This window comes from Larus michahellis, chromosome 6, assembly GCF_964199755.1.
Source record: "Larus michahellis chromosome 6, bLarMic1.1, whole genome shotgun sequence".
Lineage (NCBI taxonomy): Eukaryota > Metazoa > Chordata > Aves > Charadriiformes > Laridae > Larus > Larus michahellis.
Window position 1 is genome coordinate 70,816,128 of NC_133901.1, and position 27,639 is coordinate 70,843,766.

A 27,639-nucleotide genomic window follows, 5' to 3' on the forward strand; every position below is an offset into this window, starting at 1 on the left:
CTTTAATGACTGCAAGGAGAAAATAAAGGATTTATTTCCGTTATGCTTTTGTAAATTAAAAGGGAAAGCAACAAGGAAACCAAGTGGTGTGAACCTCTTTTTGCATAAAGGGAGGGGATGAGGTGAGAGCCGTAGATGTCATCTACCTTGACTTCAGCAAGGCTTTTGACACTGTCTCCCATAACATCCTCATTAGGAAGCTGAGAAAGTATGGGCTAGATGAGGGGACAGTGAGGTGGATCGAGAGCTGGCTGTGTGACAGAACTCAGGGGGTTGTGATCAGCGGCACAGAGTCTAGTTGGAGGCCTGTAACCAGTGGTGTCCCTCAGGGGTCCATACTTCGTCCAATTTTGTTCAGTATATTCATTAATGACCTGGATGATGGGACAGAGTGTATCCTCAGCAAGTTCGCTGATGATACCAAACTGGGAGGGGTGGCTGACACTCCAGGGGGCCGTGCTGCCATCCAGCGTGACCTGGACAGGCTGGAGAGCTGGGCAGAGAAGAACCTAATGAGGTTCAACAAAAGCAAGTGCAAGGTCCTGCACCTGGGGAGGAGGAATGTCAGGCACCAGTATAGGTTAGGGGTGGACCTGCTGGAAAGCAGCTCTGGAGAAAAGGATCTGGGGGTCTTGGTGGACAGTAAATTATCCATGAGCCAGCAATGTGCCCTTGTTGCCAAGAAGGCCAACAGAATTCTGGGCTGCATAGGGAAGAGTGTGGCCAGCAGGTCAAGGGAGGTCATTCTCCCCCTCTGTTCTGCACTGGTGAGGCCACAACTGGAATATTGTGTCCAGTTCTGGGCTCCCCAGGTCAAGAGAGACAGGGAACTACTGGAGAGAGTCCAGCGTAGGGCAACAAAGATGATTGAGGGGTTGGAGCATCTCCCTTATGAGGAAAGCCTGAGAGAGCTGGGACTCTTTAGCCTGGAGAAGAGAAGGCCGAGGGGAGACCTTATTAATGTTTACAAGTATCTAAAGGGTGGGTTGAAGGAGGATGGTGCCAGACTTTTTTCAATGGTTCCCAGTGACAGGACGAGGGGCAATGGGCACAGGTTGGAACATAGGAAGTTCCGTTCAAATACACGGAAAAACTTCTTTACGGTGAGGGTGACAGAGCCCTGGAACAGGCTGCCCAGGGAGGGTGTGGAGTCCCCTTCTCTGGAGACTCTCAAGACTCGCCTGGATGCAGCCCTGAGGGATGTGCTCTAGGCAGTCCTGCTTTGGCAGGGGAGTTGGACTGGATGATCTCTGGAGGTCCCTTCCAACTCTGAAGTTTCTGTGATTCTGTGAAGGCTTCTGCGTACCCAAGTGCTGAATTGCTGCTGTGAACGGAGGCGCCCGCAGCTTCTGCAGGCGGGACAGCGGTGGTTATGGGTGGATGCAGAGAGCATAATACTGAAAACTGGCGTCTCTTTAGAAACGCTGTGCCTCGGCAATGAGGTATGAAGACCTGTTGTAGGGGTGTATGTGTCTTAAAAGGAAGAAAACGCCATGTAAATAAGAGCTGCCGTACGCCCCTAGCCTGCAGCTATTCCTTCTCACGCTTCGGTTTGAAGTCTGTTACAGCAGTGGCTCTTCATCTCCCTGTGCGTCTCTGACTTGGTCAAGGTGAGTTAAAAAGGGGTTTTTAAGGTATGCAAGTACTTTTTTTGTACACAGCAATTTCATTAAACTAAACAAATTAAAAAGAACACAACTGCCTACCTATCGACATGCATGTGCTTGCATGCAAATGAGTTTGAAATGAAAATTTAACGAAAATTTTTAAACGGGTTTAAAGTGAAAATTCAGTATTTATGTATTAGTAATTAATTTTGGGCTTTTTTTGTAAAATCACAAATTTACAGTCTTTTAAAGTTATTTTCGGTTTGTGTTAAATACAGACCAGTATCTGCAAAGTTTAGTTGCTTTTAAAAGAGATGGGGAAATACCTCACCTGTGGAATTTTGAAGATGTGGAAAACAGATCCGGTCGGGATTACTTAAGGGAATTCTTCTGTCCGCAGGGTCTACCCTGACGCCTGGGACCCGCCTTAACCCAAACCCTTCAACTAATTGACCTCACGTAATTCGGTGGTGGCGCTGCTGAACAGGGGCATCTCGGTGTCTTCCCTGCCCTCGCTGTGGGGACAGAGCACCCTTTTCTCCGCTTCCCTGACAACGTAACAATAGTGAAAAATCCAACATTTGCAAAAAAAGTTGACTTAATTTGTATGTGACAAAATATCAAACCTATGTACTGTAAAGTATTAACGGGAAACGATACACAAACTGTTTAATGTCCCCATCCCTAAGATGGAAAAACCAGCATTTCCTACGTGCTGCAGGCTATTTATTTATCTTAGCAAACATATTCTTTTCTTTGAAAAAGATCACCTGGTCCTGTGGCACTTTTCCTTACTATTTTAAAGGTTTGAATGTTTGGTTTAAAAGTTTATTACATGACTTACGTATTTTATATAGACCTACACTTTTAAGAAAGAAGAAATTTATCAGTGTGAACTTGAAGGCAGAGAGTGAACCTGAAGTTTTATTGGAGCGAGCTTGTGGTCACAGGTGACATTTCGACTTCGTTTACTCATTTAATCATTTACTCTGATTACTTTGATTATCGGTTTTTGGGGGTGGTGTTACGGCAAACGCTCTGGGCACAGCGGCAGCACGGGTAGTAGTTCAATCTACTTCTTTTTATTATAAAGATGTTTTTTCTCTCTGAAAGCAAAACGCAAGGTAGAATTCGTGCTGTTCTAGGTGTTTTTTGTTATTTGAAGAGGGCTTGGAACACTACGGATTTGAAACTTGATATCAAGCAGTAAGTCAGTGGCCTCAAAAATCCTTTTTATTTGGAGGAACATACTCAAATTACCTAGATTGCTAAATTTTAATGCAACAGCAAAGCAAGGGGTGCAAAAGAGCTTCTACAAAGCGAGACTTCTGTATTATGTGCTATTCCTTATGGAGAAAAAACCAGTACCGGTTTATATTTGATGATACGTCCTGTGCTCGCTAAGAGGGGTGAAGTAGTATCTGTTTTTCATTTCCCCTTTTACAGTCTTTTGGAAGTTGACGTTCAAATTGTGACCATACTGTTAAACTTGGGCTTGTAAAACCGTTTTTCCAAGCTATTGATCAAATACTAAAAACTCTTACTAAAGAAGACAACATTTGAAGTTTCCAGATCAGCTGACGAAGGCCTTTATTTACTGCGGACATAAAGGGTGGTTAATAACTGCCTTTGGAGGAACACAGCGCAGCTGTCTGCGCCTCTTCCTAGGTGAAGGCATAAACAGGCTGCCTTGGGTGCCAAGTTGTTTTTTGGCATTTTCTTTTTGTCGTTAGTTCCCAGTTGGGACATTTTCATTCGTCTTTGTACGCCTGCAAACCGCCATTCAAAGACACAGTTAATTATCTGGCTCGCAGACGAACAACCTCCTCCTCTCTGCCAGTCTCTCCTGTTCTCTCCAGTGCTGGGGGTTTGCGCTGTCTGTGTTGGCCCTGCCTCTCCTCGGCTGTTTAAGAAATAATATAATAATACGGAGTTTTTAATAAATTTTTCAAAAATCCAGCGTTTACAAAAGCAAACTGTAGTATACAAGTCATTTATCCTGCTAACACCTGTCCCCGTTGTCCTGGATTCTCGTGAGATGAGCCCTGTGACAAAGAGTGACAGTGACATCTTACTTGTGGAGTTCCTTAGGAAAATGGTTGGTTGTATTTTAAGGACTTGCCTGGTGCTTTGAGGGATTTGCTCTAAAAGAGCGAGGTTTCTGGCGGCAGTTGTAAAAAGAAGGTGGCCAAGTCATCTGTTTATAATGAATCTTGACAAGTCTTTATTTTTATTTTTCCCCCTAATTGGGGTGTTTGAGAACCGTGGCGTGACTGGGAAAAGGTAAGAATTTTTTGTTTGAAAGCTAAGGGAGGATGAGGAGTGCTCCTGTGTGTGCTAAAAACCATTAGTGCAGACCAGGAGAGAGAAATCGGAGCCCCCAGGACAAATCTGCAGCGGTGGCGTATCCCAGTGATAGCCCGCTCAGGCTGGCACAGAACCTAGAATCACTGCAGCAAGAAATCATATGGGATTAAACACCCAAATACGCGTATTGCAACATTAAAAATCATACAGATATGTCTCTGAATCATAGAATCACAGAACGGTTTGGGTTGGAAGGGACCTTAAAGCCCACCCAGTGCCACCCCCTGCCCTGGGCAGGGACACCTCCCACCAGCCCAGGTCGCTCCAAGCCCCGTCCAGCCTGGCCTTGAAAATCTCCTTCCCTTCCCTGTGTGCTCGCGCCTGTAAAGCAGAAGTATGTGCATGGTCGCTATCTTTGTTACTACGATGGTTTACCAACCAGTTTCCACCAGCACCATGCCCATCTTAACAAAACAGTAATACTTCACTTGTGATGAACTCGGGAGCGCTGGTAGGTTGGTTACTTAGCAAAAGCCAGAGCGTGTTTGGTCTTAATGCGGATGTGCCAGTTCAGCCATGAACTATAGTCCTGCTTCCGTAACTGGCACTGCTTTTGAGATCTTTTTTTAATAAGGTATCATATATGCTTTAGGTTAATAAACTGTCTTTCTCAAAATTGAGTTTTCAGTACTTTATTTAAATGAGTTGCTAAAGCGTATGATGGTCTTTAAATGCCCAATAATTACAGACTTTCAAATACTTTAAAAACATATTTCCTAGTCGATGGTATAAGGCAGGCTCGTTAAGCTGATGAAAATGGTCCTTTGATATACGTATTTGAAAATTATATGATACTTGGGTGATAGTTTTATATATACTGATTTCTCAGCGTACGTGTTCAGCACTGCTTGGTTGTAGCATCATTGTCACTCACACACTGTACTGTTTATGGTGACACTTCTTTTTTTCTAGTCAGATGTAATTTATGATGAACTTTTCTTAAAGTCTCACTTTCCATACTGAATATGTTCAGCTTTTCAGAGATCATTTCTAAGTATGGATTTAGGAATGTTGCCGTCTCTGAACCATCCTGTTAGACTTCTTGGTGAGCCCCGAGAACGCTACGTGGTGTCCCGGTGTTGGGTTTCCGTAAGGCAGTTTGACAGCTCTTTAGCTGGGACTGTGTTGTCTGAGTGTTGGTACAGCATAAATTCAATTATTTCTAGAGAAATTAAACTTCAGGAAAGAATTCTGTTGTTGATACCCCAGGGCTTTGGACTTTCCACTTTCTTGTTTTTACATAATTATCTACATAAACACTTGCATGGAATTCATCTACTTCATGCCAGCAAAGGTTTTACTATTGGCATAGCATTTCTGTGTAAATCTTGGGCAATGAAGTTGATTTGCAGTGCAGACTTAATGAGGAATTGCGGTTCCTGTCGGTGTTACCTGCTAGGAACAGTTTGTGAGCCCAGTCCGGATACCGGCTTCAGGAGAGCAGAGTTCTGGGTTTCCTTGTGAGATGGAGTATTTTGGATGAGCTACTTTTTCACCTCCTCTTAAAAACAATTTCAAGCATATTCCAGCATAGAAGAGCTCAGGCTAGAGACCAGTAACTTTTTTCTTCATGGGTAAACTAGTCAGTGTTTTAAAAGTAAATCCTGTAAAATGTGAAGTTTTACACAAAACAAAGATTCCTACAGAAAAATCTGTTTTCTTTTGAGGGAAATGAAGGTTGGTTTTGGTCTGGTTTAGATCCAAAAGTAGAGTATTTCACTTTGGACCGAGTGAGATGCCTGGCAGCCAGGAGTTCCCCCCCAAGCTACGATTCCTGTAGGCAACATACTTCACGGAAAAACAATCTCAGTATGAAAGCCCGCAGCTCATTTTACCAATCTTAACATCTTGATTTTGGGAATCAGTTTAAGTAGAAGTAGTATTTCACTTTATAACTTGCTTCAGTCTCTCCCTTTTTTTTTTCATCCGTTCTTCAAGAAGGTCAAACTCAACCACCGCGGGGTTGTGCTGACCCGTCTGATGGGTAAACTGGGGCCCCTCTGCTCTGCTGCTTCGGGGTGTGGGTGTGCCCATAATGCCCGATCCTCATGGGAAGAAGAAAGTCCATCGGCCTTAAAGTGAAACTGAGATCTAGTTACGTTGACCAAAAATTGTGGATGTTGAACAAGAGGTCGTTCATTTTGTGCTTCTGGTCGTCTCTGTCTCCCGTCCTCATCCTGGCTCTGCTCGTGTGCTGCGGTCCCTTGGGTGCCCCTCTGGGCTCTTTGACAAGTTCCGCGTGTTTGGCTGCAGCGTGGACTGCTCAATTCACATCTCCTAAAGGATGCAGCATTTGGAACCTGCTGCTGTTAAGATGCGAGGTGCAGTCAGAGGGCAGCTCTTGGCATCTTCCCCTTCCAACACAAGTTCGGTCTTGACATCTACTTCTGACTGCCATGAACACGACCACACCAAACTTGGCCCCTTCCCCTGCCAGTCAGCAACTCCTCCGTTTTTCCTCAGCGATCATAATAAGAAAGATGTTCTAGTTTATATTTGGAAAAATATTTATCTTGTGGATGCTGAAGGAAATATTTTGGTTTAATGAGATTGCTTTCTGGGTAATTGGCTAGAACTGGTACTACTATATGATTTTTTTTTTTTTTTCCAAAAACAATAGAGAAAATAGACTTGAATATGTGTGGGGTATTTTGGTTGGTCGGTTGGTTTTTAATCCTCTCACTATAGCAAAGTAAACATGGCACTGTTCATTCCTGGTTTGATGGTGTGCGTGCTCGCTCATCTGCAAGAAGGGAACTGAATCCATATACTGGGATGTTTAACCAGCTTCCCTGCTATTCATGTTATTACTGTGTTTCATACTACTTTAGCATCTTCACGTGTTTTGATATACACTAACGAGAAGCCTTTGCTCCAATAGCTTCTTTCTTTGATCCCTTACATCTTGTATTTATTGTTTTCGTATGGGCATGGTTAGTCTGAGGCGTTACGCGGTGCTGTGTGGTCCAGGTTCTGGAGACGGGATGGATACAGGTGAGTTGCATTGCGATGGCTGCGTCCAACTGGTCGTGTCACCTTGGGAAGGGTATCTCATCTCCACACTCGGTTTCTCACGTGTGCTTGCTATCTACGTTGCATATTTTTTCAGGAAGCTTTCATTTTATTGTAGTTCTTTTAGCATTCTTGGCACAACCTGAGCGTAACCTCAATTAACACTTCCAAGTATTAAAATATTATAATGAAGAGCAACCATTTGCTGACACGGACTGGCAGTAACTAATAATAGGCTGCAATTTTCAGAGGAGCCTGAGGGAATTACACCCTCTAAATCCCTGTGAAATGCAGAATTTGTGCACCTGCTTGAGGCTTTTTTTGAAAATACCAACTGTAACATCAAAATCTTCTTTGCATTTGAGTAGTTTTTTGCTCGTATAAATTAGAGGCCCCGTTGAGCTTAGAGGGGGAAGCTTAGATCTGTATGTGCTGATTTTTTTTCTATTGCTCAATAGGTAGCTAGTGAAGGGGCACTAATTCAAATATCCTGGACATCTATTAAAAATAAACAAACAAACAAAAAAAATCTTACAAAGCGATTTGGAAGGATAGCTCTGTTACATCTGGATGTTCTTCCCTTATCTGCCGGGACGTAGGGAATACTTCATATTAACTGAGTTACTTAATGGCATGATATTACAGAAGTGGCTGTGCTTCAGAGGGCGTTTATGCTCAGATGGGTATGCTCTTTAGATGTTCATCACGCTTCTCATCTATTACCACCAGCAAGGAGGATAAACAGATTTCAAGACTTTTTTTTTTGTTGATGTTTTTATTAAAATATAGTGAAACAAATTATCTTAAGGCGGCAGTGGGCCTTTGAAGTGGTTTTGAAGTGACAGTTGTGGCCGTGATGAATAGCTGAGGAAGCGTAGGCCATGGTTCTCCTTAAGTCTTTGTATAAATGGGTATTATATTGCTGGGACTATTTATAGCATAGCTAGTTAAACATGCTGATATTATCTGTCTTTACAGAATAATGGTTTTAAAATAAATAGTCTGGTGGAGAACTTCCTAGAACCTTTGTTTCCTGCTGTAAAGTATTACAGAGCTAATATTGCTAATAACTATGCTTCCAGAGACAATTATCCATACTTACTATTAACATAATTTGCCTTTTGGCAGAATGAGATGACTTCACTATGTCATGTGTGTTTTAGTTGTCCTTATGACTTCAGTAAGTCAAGTTTTAGCTATGTAAACTGCAGGAAAATCACTTGTATAGGTTTTGCAGGTTAAAATAAATCCTGCTTAGCCATATCGGTTTAGCCTAAGCTAGGAAAGATCTGCCATTCTAGCCCAATGAAAGCCTCATATAAACGCATTTCTATCAGCAAAATCGTGTTTCTGTTGGATTAATATCTGCCTCTGGTTCCCTGAAGAACTTACATTCTGCTGTCAAACCAGCAGGTTTGTACAGGTATAAAACACCTCGGGTCAGCCTTCAGCTCATATAAAGGTGTTCAGAAAAATCACTTGCCCAGTAGACCAGTAGAAAAATTGTTTACTGCTGCTGTGTTTCCATTACGTTCATAACTAACCAATTAGAAGTTTTCATTTATAGATGGCTAGCAGTACAACCCGATAAAAATCGAGAACAGTGTTGTGCTTTGAGCAGTTGTCTTGAGGCGCTTTTGTTTGATGTCTACGGCTTGAACATTGAATTGTTTCATGCTCGTTGGCTTTGCCTGGCTGGTTCCCCAGTACAAGCCCTGGGAGCATCCTTGATGTGTCTCCCAGTGAACATGGGCCTCGTACTTGTGTTCCCCTTTATGTGACAAGGTGGGGGTTACTCCACCAGCAGCGTGGAAGTCCCTGGACTACTCAGAGCACCTAGAGAAAGCAGTGCTTCAGTGTGTCCAAGGTTTTCTTGTGCTGTGTTTCTTCGTGTTTGCAGTAGTTTGGATGTGTTACAAGTAGACGCTAACCCTTTGTTACTGCGCTGTAGCTCTTTGCAAAGACCCAAGAAGGGCCGTGGAGCTGGCTCCTACCTCTAACAGATCCACCCAGCTAAAAGCTGTTGCCCGACTTGCTTAGCAAAGTCACACAGACTCGTAGTCAGGATTTGCCTTCGTGGTGGTTCCTTCCCATACTGGTCTGAAGTTACCAGCACAGCTTTTCTGGGAGCTATCAACATACTCGGCAGCTGCAGCAAAGCTCGGTGTCTGTGCACTGGAGCTCACGTGCAGAAATCCTACGGTATGGAGCTGAAGCACAAGCCAGTTTGCGTCTGGGGTATGATGGGAACAGGGGAGTACTCACTGAGAGCCACACAGGTCTAAGCAATACCAGCTACGTGCCCCTGATCTGAATGTCACAGTGCCAGAGGCATTGGGTACTTGGACACAACATTATCCTTTCCTTCTCCATGCACCAGCACGGGTTAGGGGCTGACCTGCTGGAAAGCAGCTCTGCAGAGGGGGACCTGGGAGTCCTGGTGGACAACAAGTTGCCCATGAGGCAGCAATGTGCCCTTGTGGCCAAGAAGGCCAATGGTCTCCTGGGGGCCATTAAAAAGAGCGTGGCCAGCAGGTCCAGGGAGGTCATCCTCCCCCTCGGCTCTGCCCTGGGGAGGCCACAGCTGGAGCACTGGGTCCAGTTCTGGGCTCCCCAGTTCAGGAAGGACGGGGAACTGCTGGAGAGAGTCCAGCGGAGGGCTATGGAGAGGACCAAAAGAATGGAGCATCTCTGTGCTGAGGAAAGGCTGAGAGACCTGGGGCTGTGCAGCCTGGAGAAGAGATGGCTGAGAGGGGATCTCATCAGTGCTCATCAACATCTAAAGGGCGGGTGGCAAGAGGACGGGGCCAGACTCTTCTCACTGGTGCCCAGTGACAGGACAAAGGGCACAAACTGGAACACGGGAAACTCCATCTCAACACGAGGAAAAACTTCTTTCCTTTGAGGGTGGCAGAGCCCTGGCACAGGCTGCCCAGAGAGGTGGGGGAGTCTCCGTCTCTGGAGATACTCAAAACCTGCCTGGACGTGATCCTGTCCAACCTGCTAGAGGTGACCCTTCCAACCCCTACCATTCTGTGATTCTTAGCTTGGATCCCTGACAGTCAGCATCAGTGGGGTGGTTTTCTTTAAGTAGTTACTATGTGAGGATTAACTAAACCCTAATGAATACAGTTTTCCTCTCTCTGAGGAAAAGGACAGGCCGTGAGTCGCAGCAGCACGGGAGGCAGCCCACAGGCTGGGCAGATGCGCGGTGGCACGGCTGGAGGGAGCAAGGATCAGCCACTGATCAGTGAGTGTGGCCAGGCAGCCTCTGGCTACCATCAAAATAGTGGGGAAGACCCTCGTTGTCCTGCTGGGTACAAGTATGTTTTAACACACACACACACAAAAAGCAAAAGAAACACTGCACAAATTCACTAACTCTTTTTTGAAAGGTTTTTTTTAACTGATGGCAGAGGATGAAAGCAGAGCATCCTCTGATGCTCTAAAATAATATCAGAATCTCTTTTCCACTTTTTTCTTTTCCATCTGTGTTGTTATTACAGGGCTGATGTTATTCATTTGGTTTCTGAAATTCTTTGAAATGTACAGAAGCTCAATGGTGAAATTTTTCAGACTGTTTACAAGACAGTAGTTTGTCTTTTACTGAATCCTGACAGTTGGAAGCAGATGACTAATTTTCTTTTTGAGGTATTTGCACTGTGGGCGTATGGCATGACTCCCAGGACAGCAATTCAACTGCTTTTACCCCGTAAATACATTTTATATTATACTCAGGTTAGTCAGGGAGTGAAGGGTTTAAAAAAAAATACATATTTTAATAGGTCTGTCTAGTGATTTATTTATTTTTTTTAAAAAACCCCGAGAATGGAGAGAATTAAAATGTATTTCAAGCGAAATCACAAAATCTTATAGGAATTAGGTGCGTACAAGGTCTAGCATCTCTCTTGAATATCTGCGCCTCTGTTGTCTCATCAGAAAAATCCAGAGGATAATTAAAACCTCAACTCTTTGTATTAATAATAATTCAGGGAATTTGTTTGCTCTAGCTGAGTAGCAACTGTATCGCTGGTGTATAATTCTTAGGCCCAATGCTTCCAGCGGGTTCCTGGGGAGCACACTCCAGGGGTTACGCTGAGACGAGGTCTGTCTCTTCACCCCCTGCGCTCTCAGTCTTCTGCTGTGATTTGTTCCTGACCTCGCAGCGTCACGACTCGGGTGCCCTGGGACCTCTGAACCCGCAGCTCATCATCGGGTCCACTACTTCTGCTGCGGCTTCACAACCTCTTACGTTCCTCTTCCCAGTTCCCATTGCTCCTCCATTCCCAAATCCACCTAATTTTAAAATTAATTTCTCCTGCGTGCGGTTTCTGGGACTAGCTGGGGCCATGTGTTCGGTGCTGGAGTCACCAGGCAAAAATCCCTGCCTGCAGCTCGTGCCCTCGCACCTCCCTCTTGCTCCGACCCTGGGCTGAATTGTTTCTCAACTACAGAGGGATGATTCGACTCCCTGCCCTGTGGCTAATAGCCCTTCCTCAGCCACAGCGCGGGGATTCATAACTGCACAGCTTTCATGCAAATGAAATCCTCTCGACCGAGCAGACCAAAGGGTATTTCATAGGTGTGAACTAATAGTGCATTTATAGGTGAATAACTGTATTAAAACACAACACTTCAGATTTTGCTTGACTCAGACTTTTAAATCAAGATGAACTGCTAACAGGCATTGTTTCTATAAGAGAGGGAAGATAGGAGAAAGAAGTAGTCTGGTATTTTTTCATAATTTCAAAGTGATTGAGGTTTCAGTGCAAGCTCAAATACTCTGTATTACGTATATAAGCCTACCCCAGCTTACAATAATAACTACATCAGCCATACTACATGCAAACCAAAGAACTTGTTTAAAATTTGAAATATTATGCAGTAGCATAAAATTGAGAACACGGGTTATGATTGCTGATGGTGTGGTAAGAAGGACGGGGAATTGTAGGGAGCAAAAACCAGCAGGAAGGACCCTGGAAGCACCGAAGTCTTTTTGTGTTGCAGTTTGAATAACTCGCTGCAGGTCTCAGTACTTCCTATTTTCTGATTTCCTTAAATAATGGTAGTTTGAGATTTCACTGCAGTACAGGAGACTGTAGAGCAGCAGTTCGGCACTCGCTTGAGCTTTGTACACAGATGCTCGGAAAGTCTCATCCCTGGGATTTTTTTCCTGAGCTTGTATGGATGACAATGAAGTAAACAAATCTCTTTGCATTTACCAATGAAATGACCTAAATCATGCCAGGTTGAACTATTCCCGAGTGTAAATTGCCTTGTTAATGTCAAAAAAACCTCTGCTCATTTCTACAACCCAGTTTCTCGTGCTGATGAATTATTAGACCACACTCAGCTTCTGTCACGTCTTCTCAGGATATTGGAACCGAGAGAAAACAACTGTACTATACCCAATACAGCGCTGCCTGTCCTCATCTGGCTTGTTCAAGCAGCAAGTGACATGGTGAAAAACATCCTCCATCATCATCTTATGAGTAAGGGAGGGCTGAGCACAGCTGGATGTGTTTGGAGAGGTGTCCAACCTCCCTTTGCATGGCAGTTTTCCTTCTTGGCTGCCCTGTGACGCAGCCGATCCCTACGCTGCTGCTCCATGAGATGCAAAACTGATGCAGAAAGCTCAGGTTTGTCCCAATTTCACTTAAGTATTCTATTGAACTGCTGCTTTTCTAAGGGTTTGTTTGTAACATGGAAAAAATGGTTCAATGACAGGGAAGAGTAACAGTGCTGACTGGAGACAGCGAATAGATGCCCGTGCCCCTGCGTTGGACGGCTCTGCGTGTTTTAACTTGGTTATCTATTTACTCCTCTGTCTTCAAAATTCCCCCGTATTTGCACAGCTCAAAATGAAGCCGTTAAAAGCTACGAAACAGTGCAGACCACCTTAGATTTTTCAAGGTCTGAGCTGAGAACGGTTCCTGGATCTGTAATTAAAGCAAGAAGCCAGCGGTGCCACAGAGGTGGCATTCAGAGAGGACGGACAGACATGTGCCTAGGAGCTCCTCGCTTAAAAGATGTTTTCCTCCAGTTTCTGAAACAATCCACAGATATTTGAATCCAGCTCAACCTCTTCGTCGCCTCCAATCCCTGCTTACCCTCAGCTCCCCGAATGTGTTGCACAGGAGCTTTCTCAAGACTGCATTGCATATTTATGTCTTAATTCTGGAACCGGGGTAGCGGGGAGACTCAACAGTTTAAAAACAAAACGACCCTCTTCAGACAAGTCTTTTTTCCTATAATTGTCCACAGTCAAAATCCATTTTTCCCTAGTTGGGATAAGAGATAAGTATATCTTTGTGTAAATCCAAGGGCTCACAAGTAGGTGTCAATTAGAAATCTGGGGCTTAATCTCTTGGTGACGAACAGCAGTGAGAAATTTGACGCTATAAAGCTCATTTTGCCTCATTTTTACATGACTGGGTAGGTACCTGGCTCATTGCTCTGTCTCTCTGGATTCTAATACTACCGAGAGTCAAAATGCAGTTATTAAAGGATTACTCTAATTGTGTAAAGTGAAAACTGCTAATTCAGTACCTAAATAACATCCTCTTTAAAAGACTGATTTAGCAGAAAAACTCTCCTTGCAGGTATGTAATTTGGACAGCTCGGTGACAGTTGGAAAAGCTTCCCTTATGATCTGCGGTAATTCATATGGATATATTTAGCAAGAACATCGTCTGCTTACACTTTTTCTTGAATCGTTCATTATAAGATTTCACCGGTGTTTCCAGATTCGAATTGCGGAAGTTTGCTTTTATTTTAACTTTGTGTCACTGCGGCCAATTTAATGGAAAAGTCTTGAACTTTAATTTCACTTCCAAGCCTGAAGTGCTGCTGAACCCTGCTGAAATGGGGAGGTGTGGTGGTGAACGATAGTTGGTCTTGTTTTTAAAGTTGGTTGAATAGCAACTAGACAGAAATCAAATTATTAGACAGAAATCAGATTATTTTTCTGAATATGCTAATTTTTTCTTTGAATTGTGCTGGTATAGTATATGCAGGTAAATCGCTGGAGTAGATTAGCAAAATAAGGTGTGTTTTCTGAGACTCAGAATGTTCCTAGTGTGACTTTTTGAGACAACAGAGTAAAGATCAAGTAACTTTGTTAAAGAGATGATGTTTCTTTTTTGTTTGTTCTATGTTTATTCCACGTACTACGTGTTGCTAATGGTTCACTTTTCATTTCTGTTGATCAGCGTTTGTTTGTTCAAAACCTCCTGCCACTATACTCCTAACAAAGGCTTTCTCCCAAGGAACAGGCGATGGGACAAGAGGAAACGGCCTCGAGTTGTGCCAGGGGAGGTTTAGGATGGATATTAGGAAAAATTTTTACACTGAAAGGGTTATCAAGCATTGGAACAGGCTGCCCAGGGAAGTGGTGGAGTCACCACCACCACGGGTAGACGTGGTGCTTGGAGATATAGTTTAGATTAGTGGTGGTTTTTGTCAGAGTTAGGTTGATGTTTGGACTCGATGATCTGAAAGGTCCCTTCCAACCTGGGCAATTCTATGATTCTAATAGCTGTAAGGTGGCTATGACAGTAGGGTTATTTAACACAGTGCTCTTTATCTTACATGTTACGGCATCTAGGTACTCTGAGTACCTATGACATATGTTCCAGGAGTGTCTGTGAACTGTGAAAGTCTGTCCTTTTTATCCACTTCGACAATTTGATCTGAAGCTTTGATTATGAGCAACAGAATAAAAGTCCAACTCTAATGAAAAATCCTACCCAAAATATAAAATCTCATCAAGTTTTGAAGGCCTATGAAATACTGTGCTCTGAAATACTCATGTGACCTGCCCTTGCAGATCGAACTCCAGATTGTTTTTTGGTGATCTAATTCAGAAAAAGGTTAATATGAGGTTAAACCTTGGGTGATGCTGGATCTTTTACTTTGAATGATACTGGATCTTTTCATGATCAATCTTCTATAATCAGCTTTCATTTGGGGTTACTGAGGATTTTAATAAGAGGGCTCAAGGGTGCTGATAGTAGTTATTGAAATAGTCTTCATTAGGAAATACGCAGTTTTTTATAATGAAATTGTTGCAGTGAGGAGGCATGTCGAGCTGGGAGCTGCTGAGAGCTGCCACGTCTGCTGGGTTTGTGCGTGGGGGAATACAGAAGGGAGAAGGCTGCCCCGAAGTTCTATAGCTTGGAAAACCAAGTTGCTTACGGTGAGGGCAGGTAAAGGCACGTTTATGGCATCTGAACACTTACCCTGCTTCCAGGGGAGGGCAGGTGAGCATCTGAGGGATGGCTGTGGGACGGACCCTCCTTGGGAAGTGAGCACAGGGCAAGGGGAGAGGACCCGTCACAGGTCCACACGCAAAGAATTCATCTTAAAACTGCTTTAGTGACCTAATGGAAAAGCAGAAATGATCACGGAATGCACTTTGGTTGAATGTGGCTCAAAGTTTATAACGTGACGCTTTTGGGCAGTGACGAAGCCTGACAGTTCAGCTATTAGTAATGAGAATTAACTGTATTCCTACAGAAGGAGAGGGAGCAGCGATACAAATGGCCGTAAGAAAAGGAGGAGAAGGGCGTTCTGTTGCTATTGCAACTAGAAAATAAAAAAGGCTACTATTGTTGAATGCCTCACTCCAAGACTGTTTCTTTGTGGAAACAGCAGAGAAAATGGATTAGATTTTTAAAAAACCACCCAACCGTCCACTGGCCCAAGGGTCACAAGAGCCACAAAGCAGTGATTTGTGCAAAAATTATTTCTTTTCCTTGATTAAGGAAGACACATCGAAAGAGATTTCCTCTCTCTGCCTTAGAAAGGTGAATTGTTACCATCTCCAAGGAGTTTTGCTATATGTGTGTTCGGGAATGATCTGTAAACGATGTATATTGTGAAATACAGCAACTGCAGTGAGGGTGAGGAGATGAGCATTTAGGAGGTGGGCTCGGGTAGAGTCACAGTCAGAATGAATGTGACTTCTCCAAAGAAACAGGCAAAACAGATGTATGTGAAGATCAGAGAGTTGAAAATAAAGCTGGTCATCGTAGTCCTGTCCCAAGGGACTGCTGTTACAGTCTTTTAAAACATGATGGTACTCGGTGTATGATACAGTTTGTGCATCACAGGTGGAATTTGCTGTATTTTCTGGTTTTCCTGTATTTATTTGTAGCGCAGCTGTCTTCTGCTGTTAAGCTTATCTATCTATTGCTCCCCTCCATTTCCAGGTTTTCTCTTAGAAACGATTTTCTTTAACTTTTACTGTGCCCGTGCCAGGTCTGTAATTGAAAAAACAAAACAAAACCAAAGCCGGGGGGGGGACATCCCAAATGAAACCATGTCATACCACTCCTGCAGCTAGCCCCTTACTTCCAAAGGCTGTGCTTTCAGAGGCTGTATGTATTCTTGTAAGCTCTTTAAGCTTTCTTTTCTCCTTACGTGAAATAAGGAACTCCCCAGTTTTTAAGAGTATTGGCTCGTGCGCGTAGATGGATTGAGTTAGACAGCAGAGGTTGTTACTGCCTTTATTTGCTCTGTCTCTTTCGTCTGAGCTGAAGAGCTGGACTGGGCTTGAAGTAGCTTCTGAAAAGGAGAAAAGCAAACAATCTGGGCAATAATTGCTTTGGCTCTGTGACTTTCATTTGCCATCATTCCTGAGTCAGGATGATAAGTTTACGCTCAGCTCTTGTGACCTTGGGGATGATTGCTTGCAGCATTTTTGAGACAGAAGTATTTGGGTGAGGACGCTTTCTCTGCACCGGGCGACGCTCTCCTCTCCTCTCCTCTTTGATCCAAACATCCATCCAGACACACACAGTATTGGTTTATTTTCTGCTTAGAAATGATAATGCAAGACACAAATATCCCTTATTCATTGGAAAACGTGAAATGACATTTAAATTCCATCCATGAGAACATGTTCTTTCAAAGCCTCTTCGACGGAGCCCGGGACTCTTTGTTTCATGAATGTTTGTTGAGAGCTCTTTAAATTCCGGAACCACTGTCGACTAATAAATGAATATAAATTATCTCTGAAATAGGTTCATTTAACTCTTGTCTAATGTGTAGCATTTGGCCTGTCGGAGTCAAAACACCGTGACTTATTTTTGTATAGCAAATTGAGTACTTTGTTTACTAAAATTGCTGATTTGGTGTATAATGAGAAGGGCCTAGATTACTGTTACTTTTCACGGGAAGGATTTAAAGGGCAGGTCATCGGTGTTCTCCAGCTACAAAATGTTTTTGATTATCTCTTCGCCTTCTGTTACATATTTCATAGGCAGTACTGTAGTTAGCCAGGTTTTGGAATTAGTGGCTTGTATTTTGCTTTCAGTCCTGCTGTCCTTAGTGAAGCTCCACGCAGGGAAACAGCAGAATTTGCCTTGCTTAATTGAATGCACTGTAGCTGGAGACAGACAAATGTCTCTACAGTTGATATAGATTGCTAACAGTTTACTAGAAGATAAAGCAAACATCGTTCGGAGCATAAAACTTGTTCCGTGTTATAAAGTTGCACCTTACATCATGTAATAGTCGACAATTTTCCAACTCTGAGCTGGAAGTCTGAATTGAAGCCGCAGCTCTGTTACTTGTACTCATGCCTGACTTAACCCAAATGTCATTGAACGCCTTTTGCTGTGAGGTAATTTTGCACGTAGAAGCCTCCACATAGTAAGATACAATTACCATTTTGCCAAATATTTAGTAAATAATAACGCATATATGAAATACAGAGTTTTAATAATTTCCTTTGATCTCGGGGGGGGGGTCACTAGCTAGTGATAATGTTTCCTACCCCTGACGGTAAGAGCTGTGTTTCCTGATGGCCTGAATTTTGCATTCTGTGCCCAATAAATGATGCCCGATCCCAGGTCAGAGGAAGAGGGAGGCTGTGCCACACCTTGGCTCGTCGTCCTCCTCCCGTGGCTTTTCCCTTCCCTTTCAGCAGAGCCGAGTGCGGTGTGCTGTTGCTAATTGCCGATAATGTACACCTGACATTTTGAAAAGTATACATAGCTGCAACTCGCCCAAAGGATGATACTGCTGTCTTCAGAGATGCTGATACAATTTTGCTGGCGTAGACTCATTTAGTGATGAATTGCAGTAATAGCAGTTCAAGACCTACAGCATATTAGTGAAAATGAATCCACTGAGCACTAGTCCCATGGCACTACAACAGCACTTAAGGAACACCGATGTTCTTGAAGGGAGGAAAATCTGATTAAGAGATTTAGCTGTGGCTTTGGTCATTTTTTTTGTTTTGGTTTGGTGGTGGGTTTTGTGTTTGGTTTTGTTTTGTTTTGTTTTTTTTTTACCAGCAGTGTGTTATTTATATTTGTTTCTTGATGCATGTTACTATAAAGAATTTAATATACATAAGAAAACCAGGAGAGTGCCATAAACAGAGCACCGTTTTCTGTTTTAGCAGATGTAAGACTCGTATATGCTGCAGTAAGCGGAGACATAGCGGTAGCGCTGCTTTTAATTTCTTGTTATAAACTGGCCTAACGCCTGGTTATAAAAGGAAAAAAGATCAATATGCTAAAATTGATGTGTAATAGTGTACACAGTGGTGGGTCTCTGTGGCAAAAATGTTGTAGAAATGAAGGCAATAATTGGAAAGAATTATTCTAATAAAAGGACGGGGCAACCTATTATTGAAATAGTTGTCTAATTTGAGGGAAATAGGGATAAAGACAGGCTTCGTGTTAATAATGGTTGGTGCTTTGCACAAGAACAGAGTGTTCTTTCAGCTCTGGAGCGGGATCAGTGGAGAACAGAAATGTCCCAGGCATAATGCGGAGCTCCCTTGTGCCATCTCCTTTAAAGTCAGCCAGGAGCTAGAAAATGAGAGGGATCTGCAATAGAAGATCTCCTAAACCAGGAGAAAATATGCAAGTACGCGTCTCCCTTCCTTCCTCCTTCCCCACCTCTACATCCTTGGTGTCTGGCCGGGAGGGGACATGTTTGGGATGCGCCTGGAGCATAGGGAAGCGTAGCTGAAAGTGGCTCCCAGTAGAAACTGTTTTCTGCTCTTGGTAAGTTTTAAGGCAGCACGTTTGCCTGTCATTGTGTTTAAACAACGCCCCTATCTGAAATCTCACTTCGATTTCTAGGTACTTTGCTTCCAACTTTTCTAATTAACCTCGACTGCTGGTGTAACTGCCGCTGATTACAGTTAACGTCAAAGAATCATTAAAACATTTTAATTGTCCCTTCCACGTACCAAAACACGTTTGAAAAGATTTCAAAATGTGTGATGTGTCTTTAGGGGCTGATTTCACCATTGCTGGGGAACCTATGGGGGGAAAGTAAAGGAGCGCTAAGAAATAGGCTCTTTTTGGTCCAACGTAATGTAGTCGTGCAGACCCCGATACGCGTGGCTGTGTGTATAAGAGGCAGTAGAGATATTGTGAAGAACTGGGGTTTATGGATAGTTCACTATTTTAGGCCTAATACAGGCTACAGCTGTGTCAGGTTGACAGCTTCAGGAGGATTATTTGAAGATAGGAGCAATCATCGATAGCTTGGGCAAGAGCTCTCTCGTGCCGAGGGCGGGGATACACTCCTCATGTTGGCTAATTAAATGGGGCTGCTTACAAGAGGGCAATTAAAAAAAAATAATTATTTGCTGCACCTGTTGCTCTACTATTTTTGGGAAAAGATTAAAAATTGATCTGTAAGTGTATGGAGGGAGCACTGGTATTTATAGCAGATGGCTGTGGGCAGATGTGTGTGTTCATACACACGGGGTTCTCGATGATCAGATGATGAGTTATGATGAAATATTTTTCTATGTTTTGTGATTTGACAAGCAGCATACCACTTTTTCCCAATTCTCTTGCAGTTTCTGTAATTTAAGAAAGTCAGAGGAATACTTTTCTGAATAATAATTAAAAAAAACAAATATAAATCAGTAAGCCTGAGCTGCTTTCAGCTAGATCAAGAAGCTTTTCAGTCTGAAGATCCAGGATTTGACAAGGTATTCTAAAAATACTGTAACCAGCTGTAAAATAAACTAAAAATGCTAAGGCTGTGTTGACAACATTGTCCAACAGCTAAGACGATTTTTTTTTTTTTTAACGAAAAACACTTTGAATTTTTAGGATTAACAAGATGTTTTCTCCATTCCTAGAGAAAGAGTTGAATTAGAAATCTTAAGATGTACCTTAAAGATGTGCTGCTTCAAGTAGCAAGAGCTACTGGATTCTCGTTTTAAAATCCGGATTTCTTCTGACAAACGATGATTTAATTACAGAAGCATTTAAACACACACAAACAGTGCACAGACATTTTGAGGTGCAGTCATTGAATAAAGATTAGTGAACTAAGGCAAGTAACTCTGAAAAATGCTTGTTAAAGGTAATGTAAGAGAGGGTTGAACTGTGTAGATAACGACTAAAGGTTGTACTGTGTTCCAGTGACTAGTATTTGTAATGCCTTATAGGTTGGTTAAAGTAACATAAGTTAACAAAATTTGTTTTCTTTATGCTTGAGTTTGTCATGTGTAAAGTAGTGTGAATGCTGTAAAGACTTTGATATTCGAAGTTTTAATTTCCTTCTGAAAGAAATATTATTAAAAATTCAGAAGGTGAAAGTAAACCAGACAAGATTCATATGCCATTAATGGAATTATATTAAGACTTGTAATAATATCCCTTAATCTTAAAAAGGTAAATCTCTTACAGAATTAAGGTTTTCTGCTGCTTTTCATGCCGTGTGAAGTATTATGGTTAATAGAAGCTGCTGATGTGAAAGCATCCTCACTAATCCTGTTTGGAGAGTGGCTCGTTCCATGCTTGTTAGAAGTGGTACAAGACAAGATATTATAGGTCCTTCATTAAATAATTACTTAATTACATCCTAGGGACTTTTTACAAAGGGACGTAGTGATAGGATGGAGGGGTAATGACCTCAAACTGGAAGAAGGGAGATTTAGGTTAGATCTCAGGAAGAAATATTTCACTGTGAGGGTGGTGAGCCCCTGGCCCAGGTTGCCCAGAGCAGCTGTGGCTGCCCCATCCCTGGAGGGGTTCAAGGCCAGGTTGGCCGGGGCTTGGAGCAACCTGGGCTGGTGGGAGGTGTCCCTGCCCAGGGCAGGGGGGTGGAACGGGATGGTCTTCAAGGTCCCTTCCAACCCAGACCATTCTGTGACTCTGTGACAAGCAGATGCCAAATCTGTGACTGCTGCTGGCAGGTCTCCCTAGGACTCGCCTCTAAAGCAGCAACACTGAGTCTGTGTGAGCATGGCCAGGTGGAACGTCTCGGTGTGCTGTGGTGGAACAGGGGCAAGACTTGTTAGAAAAGACATTCAAAACAGCTTATACTCGTTTAAAAAGCTTCTACTCACCCTTCTCTGTGAGCTTCTCCTTTCTCTAGCTCCTGTATAACACCCAACAACACTTTTATGGTTTCCTGACTAGAGCTGATCAAACTTTCCATCATCTGAAGCTGGGCTTTCAAGTCCACAACTTCCGTGTGAGGCACGATTTGTTGGCATTCCTCGCTCACCGCGACGGCCGTCTGGCAAGGCTGGTTCTCCTCCATGGGCGAAACCTTTATCTGAAGGGTCTGTTCGTTACATTCAGTGGCTTGGCACTGCGTCCGGGACGAGCAGGCTCGAGCATCTCCCGCCGGGGGCTGAACACCGTTCAGGTGCACCGTCCTCTTTTTGTCCTCCTCGCCTGTCGGGCACGGCGACCAGTCGGTCTCGGCTGCGAGGTCTGACAGGTCGGACTGCGAGGCTGGTAAGTAAACGGTGGCCACTTCAGTCTTGAAGACCCTCCCGTGGAGGGGCTGGGCGGCCTCCTCGCTCCCCGGCCGCCCCGAGGCCTGTCTCCCTCGGCCAGGCGGCCGGGCAACGGCGGGCTCCTCCGAAGCCGGGTCGGCCGAGTTTGGGAGAGGAGGAAGAGGTGTCTCTTTGGGAGAACTGTGCAAATCGCTGCTCGTCCAGGCCTCGGCCCCGTCGTCCCCAGACCCCGCGTTGCCGCGCTCGTGGATGTGGGAAATGAACTCGGCTGTCTGCAGGCTGCCGGCCTTTTTGCTCCACTGAACGGCCTCCCCTGAGCTTCTGCCCTCTTTGTCCTTCACGTCTATTAGAAACCCGTTGTTCTCACTCTTGAAGGTGTCGACGGTCGAGGTGCTTTTAAGAATATTCCCTTTTTTCCGGTCCAGAGGAAAGGTCTGGTAACACTTTTTAAGATCGGGTGAAGTCTGAACTCCTGTGCTCTTGGTGACGTTGGGTATCGACCTGCGGGCGGGCACAGTCATGTACTTGCGATATGCCGTCTTGTAGGAGATGGGCTTGGCGTCTCTCTTGTCGGGATCCTGCGTGGTGGAGAGCTGTTTGTCCCTCTGCTCGTTCTGGGCCTCGCAGATATCTTTAAATCTCACTTGGAGGGCTTTGTTCCGTTTCTTAATCTGCCGGTTGGGATCCAGGGCGTATTTCATCTCCAAAGCGAGAGAAGCCGCTGGCTCAACTTCGCTTTCCGAGGTGGTGAGTAAGCATTTGCTGGGCTCCTTACTCACCATGATGCCTGCACGCAAAAACAGTTCAAAAACCTCGTGTTACAACAGAAATGCAACGTTCCCCCCCAGATTTGCAGTATTTGGGCAAACTTCCTCTGCTTTGAGTGAAAAGGCTGCCGCTCGCAAACTTTTTGCTCGATTCTCTTAATTAAGTCATAGTCCTTCACGTTAGACTGTGGTGTTTTGCTAGAAACTCCTGCCTTTCATCTCGATTTGTCAACGCTTGCTCCTCAGAGAGGTGGTTTTCGTGGCACCGGGAGTTTTTTCCAGCCCCTTTCAGAGGACGGGGGCCACGCAGGGCAGCACGGGCGCTCAGGGAGCACGTCCTCTGAATTTACTTGGTCGTTAATAAAAAGTACGGGGAAGATGAAAAGCAAAGCGTGTTTGTACAAATAAAGAGAAGTCTATAGCACTGATCAGCCCTTAGTGCACCTTTAAATGTTTAGTAGCAAGAAGTGTCAAACTCACATTATTTTTCAGAGTACGCTTGCTCACAAAACTTGTTTCTTCTGGGTCACATACTCTGCGGCTTTGCAAGAAATTAACTGGTCATTAGAGGTGTCATTATTTGGACTTTTAAAAAAATGTACCTCGTAGCTAAATCTACATAGATTTATAGATGGATTTATATAGATGGATATAGATTAATGCATGAAATTCATGAACTATTGAAGTTTGTGGAAGTCAGCAGTGCGTCAATTAAGGTTTTGCTTCAAATGCAAAACAAGCCATCCTTTACTAGAAGCAGTAATATGCCTTCATAATACAGCTTCTTATCCCAAAAGGATACTAAAGCACTAAAAAAAAAAAAAAACCACAAAAACCTGTGATGATTCACAGAAATGACTTAATCTGCTATTGAAATATGAGCATCTCCTCAAGGATGAAAAGATGCCAAGTGCTTACAGCAAAAACCCAACAGCTCTATCTCTGCGCAGATCAGAGGGGATCGGTGGTAACTGGATAGTTAAGACCTCATTTTTACACCTCATTTGAAGTTGTCGGTTTTACTCTCCTATTGCACAGATTTCTCCCTAATGCTGAGATTTACTGAATTACCAAATTCCCACTTAATCCAAGTATTCTGCGTGTATCTCCTATTTAAACATGGATGTACCCCCAGAGGCACTCAGACTGCGATGTAAAATGAGTAAAGGGACTTTCAGGTGTGGTATTTGAAATAATTTTTTAATTAAAATTCTTTTGTCTATTAAATAAAAAATGTGAAACTCTCGAAGAGTTTAGTGCCACATTAGGGTAGGTTTTGTAAAGTCAACTCAGTGGCACAAGCGAGTGAATCCTTATGACTAGCCTGTTTTTCATTTTAATTTAAGAAAACATAATGGAGAAATTATTTTCAATAGAAAATTGAATGTTTATGGGTTTTTAAAAGTAATAGTAACATCTCCCAGAAGTTATTAAGACACACAAACGTGCGTGGCAGACAGTCTGTATACTGCAAGGTTGGACTCCTGGCTTATCAAATTGCTTTCAAAAAAATCTCATGCAAAAGTGTCGTTAGTTAATTTTTTTTTTTTCCTTCTTTTTACACCTTGGTCCCAGTAACTTGCAAACAAGTAACAAGTATTTCTGGAGTCCGTCTAGTTTGCATTTTTCTGCCGGACTTGCCAGGTCCGGGTAGTGGGGAGTGAGCACAGATTCTATCTGAATCTCTGTGGTGTAGTGGGAAGTCCGCAGAAGCAAGCAAAAAGGGGAAAAATGAAGTGGGGTAGGGTGATAAAGTCATCTGTGGTACGTTGTAAGGGTAAGATCAGTTATCCCTGTGCCTTTAATACATGGTGTACAAATACGGACAAATTTGTGTGTGTGTGTGTGTGAAAAATAAATTAAGGGCATATGAATGTCAGGAATTTTGTGTTCCAGTTGAAACCCTAAATAAGGAGTCAGTTGTGCTTTGTGGGGAATATTAGTATCCTGTGCTGGCTGCTTTGGGCTCTGTTTGAGCGGCATTCTGCATATAGCTTCCAAAGACGGAGATGGTAGGAAATACAGACGTACATCCAGCTCTGTCTGTATATAATGAAGTGCTGTATAAGATAAAAAGCTTGATCCATTGGCCTGCAACTGGACAGACGTTAGCTCTAGACACAGCTAAAATATGTTGTAAAAACTACTGTCAAAATCAAAAACTCTGTGCTTTCATTAATGTAGAACTCCTGGAAGCAGATCTTCCATAACGGTCTGGTAAATTAATGAGTTTACCAAAAAACTAAATACAGAAAAAAACAACAGCCATTATATCCATTAGTTTTCAAAGCCGCTAATGTGAGTTCATGCACTACTGAGAAATTGTAGCAAATATGAAATGCTGCATTTACAAAGATGTGAAATACTCAGTAATTACGTCTGAAAAGAGGGCACACATTTTTACCCATAAAAGAGGCTTACAAAAATCGGTTGTTAGATCTGAAAGTCACTTATTACAAACATCTCTGAGGATCCCTCAGAGTCGTAAACGTGAGTTTTATGGCACTTGGATATTTGGCAGTAGGATCCACTAATATACAGTTTATTCTAAAGTATTGGCTTGATGTTTTATTAGTGTACCTCTGACCTGTCTCAATTTTCAGATTATTTGAGATACTGCTTTAATGCCATAATCTCTGGGGCTGCCGGATCGCTGGGTCTGGTTGGGATGATTTAACAGATGGAATTAATGGAGTCCATAACCCAGATGAAACCAGGAGGCTGTCGATATTCTACAGAATACAAATAGATAAATGGGGTACTATATTCTGTGATGCAGTTAATTTTAAGTGTGTCTTTAATAGCCGATAAATTGATTCTTCAAAAATTGCTTGTCTCCCTTTCCCAATTGCCCAGGCCTGATTGATTTAGCTAATTTAGAGTTTTCTATTCCCACTAGTAGCTTGGACTAATCATTTTAGAGGTACCTGTGATTAAGAATGACAACAACCAAAAGAACTAGATATTTTTTTTTTAAGCCTTGCTCGGATCTCAGTGTCTCCAAGGAGAACTATATAAACACATTTGATAAAAGAACGGTTGAGCAAACAGTTGATTGTGAGTTAAATATTTAACGCGGAAGAGTTTATATAATACTTTTTTGTTTTGCTTTATTTTTGTTTGGGCCAAGGTGTTGACTCCACTTTTGGCTTACTTAGGCGCTAGCATTTACAACGTCGTCTCCTGGGAGGTCTTGCTTAATCGTTCAACCTGCATCTTGCTGGTCCCAACATCCGTACTGGTTTCCTGGGGAATGGGAACACGCCACAGGCAGAGCCTGGGCCCGCACCGGGAGACTGGAAAAGGGAATCTCGTGACGTGTTTCCTTTCCCTGCACTGTCTATCTGTAATTCTGCTGCCCATTGCTCAGCTCGGGAGCTTTTTCTGGAACACAAGGCAAGGCTGGCACACAGCAAATGTGCGGCTGTGAAATCCCGTAGAAGCTGCAGGATTCTGGGATACTTCAGGAAACTACTGAGATGGAGATTCTCGGTTTGCATGAGTACTGCCGAGTTTATGGCTTACTCTGTCAGGGGGCTAATAAAGGCTTTGAATTTGAATTTTAGTTGCTGATGCCGGTTAAATACAGATAATAGATTTAAACTTTTTGTCTGGTTATTCTAAACAAACCCTGATTGCACGAGATGATTTGCTAAGCCAAATATTTAAGTAATCACAGAGCTTATTTTTCAGTTTTTAGACTTGATTTGTTTATAAACTTGTGTCTGATTACCCTTAAGCAGCGTTCCTTTATGTTTGAATATGGAATTAAACTATTAAATAATAATAATAATAATAATAAAGCGATGCACAGAGAAGCCTTAAGTTCATATAAAATCTTCAGGGTAAGTTATGGAAACCACTTTCTTCATTATGTCAGGCTCTCCATAGCATGTTTTATTCAATTAAATAAATCCCTCCCTTTCAGTTCTCCATTTATTGATGCTGCCCAGGTTTCTTCCCCTCAGTTCAGCAATGCAGTGGGCATTTCTAAGGAGACCGATTTTCTGGGATTCACGCCTCGGTTACGAGGAGCGGTGGGCTCCCAACAGTCCTGGCCAAGCCTGCGTCAGCAGGCAGAGCTCAGTTAAATACAGATAATAGATTTAAACTTTTTGTCTGGTTATTCTAAACAAACCCCAATTGCACGAGATGATTTGCTAAGCCAAATATTTAAGTAATCGCAGAGCTTATTTTTCAATTTTTAGACTTGATTTCTTTATAAACTTGTGGCTTGTCAATCTTTGCGGGACCTCCGCTTTTAATCCCAAACTCCGCAAACTCACTGCACTGTAAGGTGCATTACAGCGTTGAATTTCCAGACGGATTCGTTAATGAAGGAAAAGGAGATTTGTGGCTTACCTTGAAATTTAAACTTGATTTCTGTCAGTTTTATGATACAGAAGTATACTGAAAGGCTAAATGTGTTAATAAGCAGAGTGGAGTTAAACTTTTCCAAGTTCCAAATGCAGAAGAGAAGCCTAGATTTCAGCCTCTGTATTTTCAGAGCAAATGAAGGCTTTAGGGATGCAGCTGCAAGCTTCTGTGCACATGTAAGAGCGCACAGATTTTTTGTGCATGTATGTAATAGCTTAAAGGAAAAATAATGCAAGGGATTGCAAATAATTGGGCTTTACCATGTAAAGGAAGGCTCATTAGTGATGTGCGACATTTTCAGGCTCCTGAATATACGGCAGCTCTACATTCTCATGAGAAATCCCCCCTGCCTCCTATGCCATTTTTAGATGTCCAAGTATTATCACAAAATGTAATAATACTTGTTTTTCAAAACCTGTTTGATGTCTATAAGTCATCTTGTAAGTGTATGCGTAGACTATAATACGTTTCTACCACTAAAAATAGACATTTGAAAGAAACTTGCGTTTACTTCCTATAAACAAATACAAGATGGAAGCCTATTCTGTGCTAATTCCAAATATACCATCGTGTAAACCGGTGCTAGCAGCCTGAGGGTGTTCTGCATGTGATCTAAATGGGTTTCCTAATTTTGAGTTATAGACTCCTTCTGATACAGTATTATTTCTTCCCCTTTCAGACATTTTGACTTCTCTTTAAATTCATGTAGGACTATTTTCCGTCTCTTAAAAGGAATCCAATTGTTAGATTAACCGACCACGTTGTTATGATACAA

General features: G+C 42.9%; 2 protein-coding genes across 3 annotated transcripts in view; one reads left to right on the top strand and one right to left on the bottom strand.

Annotated features, from left to right (window-relative positions):
• Positions 1–27,639, top strand: part of DOCK1 (dedicator of cytokinesis 1) — a 324,129-nt gene that overhangs the window by 118,097 nt on the left and 178,393 nt on the right. The window lies entirely within an intron of this gene.
• The window catches only part of INSYN2A (inhibitory synaptic factor 2A), a 50,127-nt gene that overhangs the window by 12,475 nt on the left and 10,013 nt on the right, over positions 1–27,639 (bottom strand). The window contains exon 2 of the mRNA XM_074593018.1: positions 21,322–22,507. Coding sequence (XP_074449119.1) covers positions 21,322–22,502 — 1,181 coding nt within the window. The 5' untranslated portion in view covers positions 22,503–22,507. The remainder of the gene's footprint in view (positions 1–21,321; positions 22,508–27,639) is intronic.